Consider the following 9,989-nt stretch of genomic DNA (forward strand, 5'->3'; position numbering starts at 1 on the left):
TTATTGACTGAAATCAACGAAATTTAATAATTTTCACAACGTATTTTTGTAGCTGACATTGTATCCTTATTATCTGTCATTAATAAATATAACCAAATATTATTAAGTATTTTATTTCACATTCAAGCTAACATTGGAGTATTACATACACACAATATTTAAGCATTGTATGCCATTTATAATTACAAAATATCCGTACATTTTAATATCACAATTACTGCAAGTTTACATACAAACAAATGTGTAAGTTATGTATTCACTATATATTATTTATATTTAAATACATTTATTTTAAGTTTATATAATTATATGTACATACACGTGTTTTACACCGCACAATCTTTGTGCTGCCTAATCAAACTAAGTAACTGGAAAACATTGCATATTGCAATACGATCTGTCTGTTTTTATTTCATAGATCAGAAGATAACGCACATAATTTTCCAGTGAGTTGCATTTACACATAAAGGGTTTAATTTCACTTATTCATGACATATAATACGTACATATGTATAAGAACATTTGGAACATGTACCGTCTGTGAAACATACCATCATTCGACACTAATTTGAAATCTTTAAGTTTAATTCAATTAATCTTAAATTACTCTTTATATAATGTTTCATATCAACTAGTGTATTTAAATTTATAGAAAAATTTATATTTATTACATATACATTTCCACACTCGTGTGTTTAATTTAATGTGGTTATATACAATTTCAATAGTCAGCAGACGATTACCAGGGCTGTGGAGTCGGATTCAGAGTCGTACAAAATCAACCGACTCTGAATTCTTTTTATTATTATTTTTAATTAATAGTATTATGGTAGGCGACAATTAGAGTATCTTTTATTGAAGTAAATCAACTAACAAATTGAAATGAAATAATATCTTCAATAAAATCGTTTAATTGCAAACATGTTCTGGCCAAAGCCGATGTTTCCACAGTCTCATACTTTTTGTCTATTAAATTGATTTGTTTGTGTATGAAATTCACACACATATACTATGAATGTACTTACTATTTATTTATACCTTTTCCAATAAATCAATAAATGTGATTACATGTCAATTTTTAGTGATTTTTTTCATTCCTATATTTTTTTTTATTTTGAAAATTGCTACTATTTTTATCACTAATAATTTTATACGTTGTTAAGTCAAAGTCCATTACGAAAATTGTTCAAGTCAAAGTCGGAGTCGAATCATGAAATAAAGCCAGAGTAGGTAAATTTTGATCTGACTCCACAGCCCTTAATATTACATAAAAATATATCGTTTTAATCAACTGATTCAATTTGTAGAATTTCTATTTTTTTTAGAAAGGGGGGCAATGTTGTCATTCGAATCATGTGATTTCATTGAATAATTCGCATTAGCCCCTACCTTCAATTCACTGCAGATCACGAATGTGTAATATTCAAATAAAAATTAAATTTTATATTTCTTATTTACCTACGTTTTTAATCCGATTAATTATTATATTAAACTTTTATATAATAACGAGAATATTATCACAATTGATATGAACCTTACATGACTCATTTCAATATGTGTAATACTATTGTAGTCAATTATTTACTATATTTAAAGGCGGTCTCCGTGACGAGACAGAATGTTAAACGACAGAAAACGCAAATATCGGAAGGCAAAGATCGAAAATCGAAAGATCTTAAGTCGAAAGATTAAAAAAAAATGGTGCATGGTAAACGGTACATACTCACGTACATACTCACTTAATTTACGCGAGCAGGATACAACAGGAACCAGAGGAAAAGCATGTTCCTCTTGTTCCTGTTGTATCCTGCTCGCGCAAATTAAGTGAGTATGTACGTGAGTATGTACCGTTTACCATGCACCTTTTTTTTTTTGATCTTTCGACTTAAGATCTTTCGATTTTCGATCTTTGCCTTCCGATATTTGCGTTTTCTGTCGTTTAACATTCTGTCTCGTCACGTAGACCCATTATGATTTTATTCCAAATAATAATAATCTTAAAAAAGTCTCGACTTTCGACCTCAATTTACATTTTAACATTATAATGATTAGGAACTAGCGTTTATAGTATATCTCTTATTTCTCTACTTACATATTTTCGATATACATACTTTACTGATTTTTAATCTACCACATATATCCACGAGCCGCCACTGGATATATGTACATATTGTAATATCAAATTAGGTAGTTTTTAATTGAAAATTGGTTTTATACAGCGGGCTAACAAACAAACTTCACATAATAAATTGACATATTGTCCATTCAATCATGTTATACAATATCGAGCGATTTTTGAGTTTACTCATTTAACATTAAGTATATATAATATCGACCATAGAATTAGAACGGTAAATTATGCTACTGTATAAGCTAATTCCACTTATATTTAAAACGGCTGATATAGTTCCAAACTCTATAATAACGGCCACGGCAGACCCGAAAAATCCACTGGTCCGCCAAGGCCGGCATCGGCTTCCAACAGACTCATGATGACAGCCATGTCAGCTTCTTCATTACCTTCAGGGTTGACAGTAGTAATGGTAGTTTCCTGCAATGGGGAATTTCCTATAATTTCCATCATATCATCTTCGACTGCACTGATGCTCTCCGTTGGAATGGCCATATGTGTGCTGTTGTATATCTGACTGAAGCTTGGCAACGTGTCATCAATTACAATATCAGGCGATTCTTGGGACACAGAGCTGCTAGGATTTATTTCAGGAATCGTCGAAGAGACGGGTACCTTGGAAAATGAAAATTTTATACATATAAAATATATTTTAATATTATTTTTTTAATTCATATGATTCTATAAAATTTTCACTCCACAATGAAAATAAATTCACAAGATTTGTACCTCGGAAGCTATTCCGTTGGTATCGAAAGCTATAACCAAGCTTGAGCATTGTATCGGACTTTTTCTTTCTGGTGAATCTTCTCTCCTTTGAGTTTCTAGAGCTTCTTCGGCTATTTGAGATCCGATTTTGCTCGATTCTACGTGAGTATTAATGAAACTTTGCATTTCTCGACCATTGGCTGTAAAAAAACCGATGTGAACATTAGTTTGACAGTACATAGATCCAGTGCCGTCATCCAGTGGATTTCTAGGAGTATCCGGAAACCCCTTGTCCAAAAGTCAAAATTTTCGGAAAATTGTTAAATTTTTGTATAAATCTTAAACTTCTACTTGCTTAAAGTGTTTTTATTAAAAGCTTTATTTATTTTTTTAATATTATTATTGGAAAATTTTCAAAAAAAAGAATTTTTGGGTAGATATATCTGTATCTTGAATGTTCACTTGTGTATTTATTTCCCTCAAATTACTTTCTATTATACATATATAACCATTTCTATACAGCTCTTATGGCCATATATACATATATACTTTTGATAAATTGGACCGATGAGAAATACATATATTGAGCATCATTAGTAAAAAAATTAGGCAGCCAAAGATATTTAAATATTATTATGTTGATGTTTTTTAGAATATTAATTGGAAGAACTTTTGATGGAAATATTGTTATTAAAATTGGATGACTTCACTGGGTGTATCAGTATGAAACAAAGTTAAATTTAATTACATTGATTGAAGAATTCAAAGCCTCCGATTATTGCATTGCTCGTATTGGCGTATTGACTGTTGTTCGATCTGATCACTGAGTTTTTGGCGATCAAATACTCTACATCTTTTGTCCACGGGTTGCGGAATGACTTCCATTCACTTTGAAGGTTGACAAAAGAACCATCTTTGGTCCTTAAACGGTACGCGGGTGTCTTCACTGTGTTGGAATTCAACAAAGACAGCTTGTGAATCTCAGCAAGAGTCGGAATGTCTTCAGGATGGTAATATTCATACATACTAGTACCTAGAAGTTCTTGTGGCAAAAATCCCAGTACCAAAGTTGACCTTAAAATTAATGTTATTTTTAATGTATTAACTTTTTACAGTTAATTTATTTATTGAAAAATCAATAGACAACAGATGTAGAAATGCATAAAAATAAAGAATAAATGTAATAAAATAAAATATCATCCGAGCCCAATTATAGCTTTTTACAAATTACATAAAATGGTATATAGAGACAAACAAATGGAAAAGAAAAGAATAAAAAATAAAACATGACTAAATAGAACAGTACATAGCTAAACATAAAGTGATATAATATTGGATAAAGATTATATAATAGAAATAGAAAATGGATCAATCAATCAAAACTCTCCTGATGGCAGTCCTGAATTGATGTAAGGAAATACCGAATAGATCAACGTCATTCAGCTCCCCGTTAAACATACGATAAACACGCTGTAGATAGGAATATTTGAGGGAATTGTTGGTTTTTTATACACGGAAGTTAATTGTGGACGTTAAAAGTGCTAATCACGGAAAGAATAGAAGCATTTGAGCCATGGACTGATATGTACATATGTAGATGAAACCAGCGTTTCTAAGTGAAGTCAAATAAACAAAACAAATTTATCTACAGGAACAGTGTGAATACCTTTGATCGACGAATAGAAACTTCCCATCCATTGCATGTCGAGATATGAACTGGATGGTTCTCAGATTGGGGGGGGTTATGCAAGTTTGAGATCCAGTGCACATTGGAGGCTGCAGTCGACCCACTGCCACCAAGCAAGACAAGTTGCTAGATTCTCCATCACCTTCACCTTCCTGCTCCTCCACGCCGATCTTGGCCGGTCCCCACGACTTGAGATATCCGGTACACTGGATCACCGAGTACTTCCGGTCTGAAAATGTCACGAGACTAATCCTTTGTACACACTTAGGTAACAGTTTTCCGTAAATATTGCTCAAAATCTCGAACTGATGAACGTTTCACCACACACATGAAACCTATGCCAAATATCTGTATGTTTGCAATCGTCGTACTACGCGCTCCGTCTCCAGGCGGAGATAGAGTAGATGTGAATCGCAATTCGTGCAAAAACATGAAATGGCGCAGTAATAAAACATCGCTGGATGTCTGCATATATCAATATATCAAGCTCGCGCTGCAAATGATTAAATTATAATATTTAAATCTGACCTTGTTGTTTTTTTCGCCGGGGGACAGCAGACTGAGTTCCTGGCCCCCCTTTAGACTGTGCTGTGGGCAGCTTGCATTTCATTCTGCAGAAGAAGGATCTCCTGGCTCCAGGACATAGTCTCGTTATACCGCAGGGAACGTCTGTTTTCACTGGCAGCATCGCTGATGATTGATATCAAAAGTATATATGTACGTAGTAACAATACATAGATGAAGTTTTGTGATCGTGCGAAAATTCAAACTCGAGATTTTGACTGATTCGAACTCAGAATCGATCAATGGTCACTTTTTCATGATATAGAAAAAATGTGTGCATGTTTGAAAACGGACCATGGCGTAATCGGTTAACTCCCAACTCGAATATACCTATAAGAGGGTATTTGTGTTTGAGAGGTCACCGGTTCGAGACCACGAATGAATTTATACAAAGTTTAGGCTTTTTATCGATTCATTATGTTCGGCTAGCGTTAGGACACACACACACACGCACACACTCAGATTAGCGTCTTTATATATATGATATCGGTCTCCCTCACGGGACCGAAAGTGAAACGCCCGAAAACGTAAATATCGGAAAGCAAAGATCGAAAATCGAAAGATCGAAAGTTGAGAGACCAAAAAAAGGGGTGCATGGTAAACGGTACTATGTATATATAATATATATATATGAGTGGCATGCGGTGAAATTATCTCTCTTTTTGTCATACAGCTTTGTTTAATGTGAGCGCGCAGATACGGGAGGAAAAGCCTGTTCCTCATGTTCCCGTTGTATCCTGCTCGCGCAAATTTAGTGAGTATGTACGACGGGGGGAGAGACCCTTTTTTATATTTCGACTTAAGATCTTTCGATTTTCGATCTTTGCCTTCGATCTGTTTCACTTCGGTCCCGTGAGGTAGACCCATATAATATACATATGTACTCGAATTAAACTGTTTTTCATTTTTCTCGTCTTTTTATGTCTTAAATTTGTGTAAGCTGAAAACTTAAAATCTCTAAACTTACTTTTAGCATCTATGAGTCTCTCCCTGGGACTCAGATCAGACGAAGACATCTGCTCTTTCACTTTGGCTACGTCTTTTGGATGCAATATATCAAACCAACTTTGACCGAGCAAGTCTCCCTAAAAACACATTATATATGTATAGTTGGTACGCTACAGGAAGAGACCCGGAAAAAACGTACATGCTGTCTCTTTAACCGCCTCTCGACCAATAGCATTTCGTGCAGACAGTAGAACATTGTACGCGCGAAATGCTATTATTGGTCGAAATGGAGTGTACGTAAGGACAGTATGCCTGTTTTACCTAAGTTTCATCCAAGCAAACAATTATTCCACGACAAAAGCACCACAGACTTTTGGTCCAACGACTATGTATGTATGTATGTATGTAGGTAAAGTATTTTCCAAACTTTAATGCGATTTGTTACTAATTTATTTGATACTGAGCGTATGAACTCTACAAATACTGTGTGTTCGTAGGATGACTGAGCGTAGAGTTCGTCCAGCGAGTGGAGAAAATGGAGACAGTGTTGGTAACTACCGGCTGACTGCAAGGTATCCGTTACGCAAATATATATTATTTTGTAACGTTTTTCTCGAAAATGAAACAAAAGTAACTTTTTATTTTCATAACATCTTTTTTGGAATTTGAAGTTGGCGCTGGGTCAAAAGTCTTATTGTGATACGATGCATTATCTATCATCTAACCCAGGCCTGGGCAAACTTTTCGAATGAAGGGCCACATTAAAAATGAGCATCGGGCCTTAAGTAAAATACTATTCGTAGATATATTATACATTATTTACTGTCATGAAAAAGAATTTCAACATAAAAAATAAGTGATCCTCTAATAACCGTAGGAAAAGATAGTGAATCGTTTGCGATGTAAACCTTAGAAGTGGCCTTGTAAAAATATTGTACATACATATGTACATATGTACGCCCACGGTGAAAGATCCAGTCGAAAAATAAAAGGGATAATATTTTAGGCAAATTAACATCTCTAAAATAGCTCGCACGACAGATTTGGCGTCAGCCCGACAAATCAAACGTCAAATGGGTTGCCAGTAATAATAACTTGCGGTATTCAAGTGGTTAAATTAATAAAACTGTGGCGAGCCCATAGGGCCGGGCCGCACCGTGCAACTTTGTCGGCCGACTATTTGCGTGACACGAAAAAATGGGTAAACGGACTACTAGTCATATGTAAACCAGTCACAGGACAACCGGTCGCTCTAGATCGGTCACACATGATCACCCGTCACACTAAAACTGGTCACGAGAAAACTGGTCACACCCTAAAACTGGTCACACCCTAAAATCGGTCAACCAGTTTTCTCGTGACCAGTTTTAGGGTGGCAACACCGGTCGCCATCGTTACGACATTGGAGCTGTCATTGGTGTCGTCCACACACACGGTATCTACACCCGATATTTACGAAATTTTCCATAACCAGTTCCTAAATAGCAACCACAGGTTGTAATATGGGAACTGAATATGGAAAATTTCCTAAATATCGGGTGTGGTTATCGTGTGTGTGGACGACGCCATTCGGTCATTCGGTCCTGACTCGTGGGGGAGGAACTACCCTGTTCCTCCGAGACCCACAAAATCAACCCTAACTTAACCTAACCGGGTTATACAGTGAGCGAAGCCGGGTAATACAGTTAGTTATTAATATTATTATCTTACCACTATCGTTCGTACTATTTTATTGTTATTTTTTATTTTTAATGTTTTTAATTTTTATTTTTCTCTCACCTATATGCGAAAATTTTTAAAATGGTTTATCTTCTAATAATTATTTTTGTCAATTTTGAAATCAATAAAACTGTATATTTTCCTATCAAAATAAATAAATAATCTGTCTGTTAATAGGGCTGTTTCGCCGTGCCGATATATGGTACCCAAAATAAAATAAAAAATAAAAGCTCGCGTGGCCACCACCGCGCTAGAATGTCGACATGCATAAACTTACCATGCTGTAGTTGAGTATTTGCGAGACGGAATCGGAGACATACAAGATTCGTCCACGGTCACAGCCGACGACGAAAAGGAACCCATCTGCAGCTTGGAGTATGAGCATCTTCACCTCGTTGTCGGAGAGGAAGGCTGGCTTGTAGTGGCCCTCGGTGTATGAGTGGACAGCCCCCCTGATGGTCTTCATGTGCTGGACTGCCATTCGTAAAACAGTCAACTTGTCCAATTTGCGAGGCATCGCATGGCACATCGGAACAATTTTCGACAGCTCGGTGATGTAATTGTTCATCTTGTCTCGTCGCCGCTTCTCGATCTCGCTGTGATTTTGCCTGAACAGAACCAACCATTCACACGTGTAAGGGCGAAATCACACAGCGGTGAATGTGGCACGTGGTTTTTTTTTTTTAGATAGTTTTAAATATATAGAAAAAATGTGGCGTTCATGGGACGCGTACATGGAATAGTCCTTTCAAAACGATACATTCGACCCACATCGTTCTAATTGTATGGTAGTATTTAGCCTTGCTTGACATTGATCTATACCAAAACAACCCTTGGGACCATTTTCGGTAAAATTGTATCCTTGGTTGACGGTGGTCGATAACGACGTATCCCATATTCGTTATCGAACACTGTCAAGCAAGGATACAATTTTACCGAAAATGGTCCAAAGGGTGGTTTTGGTATAGATCACTGTCAAGCAAGGATAAATACTACCATACAATTTCAACGACATTGTAGGTCGAAAGTGTCGTTTTGAAAGGACGTGTGCCAAGCACGCGTACCATGAACGTCACATTTTTTCTATATGTTTAAAACTATCTAAAAAAAACCACGTGCCACATTCACCGCTGTGTGATTTGTCCCCAAGACAGTTTTGAACGATTGTTTTGAAAAATATCACTCGCAAAGGAGGTTTCTATCACATCAAATTGAAATACAGTAAGGTTGGACGAAAGCAATGGGAGGATTGGTACAACGATGCTCCAATTCGAATGTTTCTAACCAGTTGTCCGTATTCATATTCGCAAAATTTCAGAGGGACAGATAGACAGATACATAGATAGATAGATAGACGCATATAATAGATGCATTATTTTAATCAGAATTTAGAAATTTTGCACTCACTTTTTTTGATCGTCGTTGGTTTTGACCGATCTATCATCACCTGTGTCGTCTTCATAGTCGCTCGCAACGCTGAAATACAATTATTTACATACATACATTACATGACCAATCTAATCTCATTTCTTCGGGGAGTTGGCACGTGTAGACAACATCAAACACGTGTAGTAATTAAACCGATTTTCGATCCGATTGATCTGGACCGTTTAATGGCATTACACATATTGGAATTCAAACGGGGGTGGGCAGGGCCACCGAGGAGCCGGTAAATTCCCGACGGGCCACCAACGGATCGGAATATCCTGTGTTCCTTAATATTTGCGCTGTTTATAGAATTTAATTGTTCTTTTTTTTTTGTTATCTGAAAAGTTTTAAAGTCACGCTGGGCACCAATATGATACTGATATTTTTTGTTTTACATAGATATATACCAGGAAGGCTCCACAGGAAGACCCCAATGCGTCTTCCTGGACAATTAATTACAAAATTTAAAACATAAATCACAGTATTTCGAGAAGCTGAATTAATCAATTAATCCATTGAGACATCTATGGATTTTTAGACTTAAACATAATTTTTTACAAATGGTATATACAATAATGCATTTATATTGATTGATTGTTCTTATTTTTATTATTTATTATTATTACCATTTGCTATTATTATTTTTCAATAATGTTATTATCTATATATTATTTATATGGGCGTTGGGGCTTGCACTATTCTCCCTATCGCCTGGAATAAAAAGTTATAATCATTATACAAAATTGTATGAACAAACTTGCATTTGATATTTTCCAGAGTTTATTTTGGAACATCAACATGCTA

General features: G+C 35.6%; 1 protein-coding gene across 2 annotated transcripts; it reads right to left on the reverse strand.

The window, feature by feature from the left end:
- Positions 1-2,224: 2,224 nt before the first annotated feature.
- cyc (basic helix-loop-helix ARNT-like protein cyc) lies at positions 2,225-8,340 on the reverse strand. Of its 2 annotated transcripts, none has more exons than XM_077445654.1 (7): positions 8,035-8,340; positions 6,058-6,175; positions 5,055-5,216; positions 4,506-4,755; positions 3,588-3,913; positions 2,897-3,039; positions 2,225-2,746 (listed from the first exon to the last, which is right to left on the reverse strand). In XM_077445654.1, exons 1-7 carry the CDS (start codon positions 8,323-8,325, stop codon positions 2,417-2,419), a joined length of 1,620 nt encoding a protein of 539 aa, XP_077301780.1. In that variant the 5' UTR covers positions 8,326-8,340; the 3' UTR covers positions 2,225-2,416. The 2 variants fall into 2 exon arrangements, with proteins under 2 accessions (XP_077301780.1, XP_077301779.1); XM_077445653.1 differs by having other exon boundaries at positions 2,861-3,039.
- Between the last annotated feature and the right edge of the window lie 1,649 nt (positions 8,341-9,989).

This window comes from Arctopsyche grandis, chromosome 2 (genome assembly GCF_051622035.1).
Source record: "Arctopsyche grandis isolate Sample6627 chromosome 2, ASM5162203v2, whole genome shotgun sequence".
NCBI lineage: Eukaryota > Metazoa > Arthropoda > Insecta > Trichoptera > Hydropsychidae > Arctopsyche > Arctopsyche grandis.

What these genes read in the sequence shown, in the direction of transcription:
- cyc (XM_077445653.1), bottom strand. Translation starts at nt 8,325, where the DNA reads ATGAACAATTACATCACCGAGCTGTCGAAAATTGTTCCGATGTGCCAT. An exon ending in AAATACTCAACTACAGCATG is followed by an intron (nt 6,176 to 8,034) that starts GTAAGTTTATGC and finishes ATGTGTTTTTAG; the next exon opens with GGAGACTTGCTCGGTCAAAG. An exon ending in CCAACGGAATAGCTTCCGAG is followed by an intron (nt 2,747 to 2,860) that starts GTACAAATCTTG and finishes TCATTTTCCAAG; the next exon opens with GTACCCGTCTCTTCGACGAT.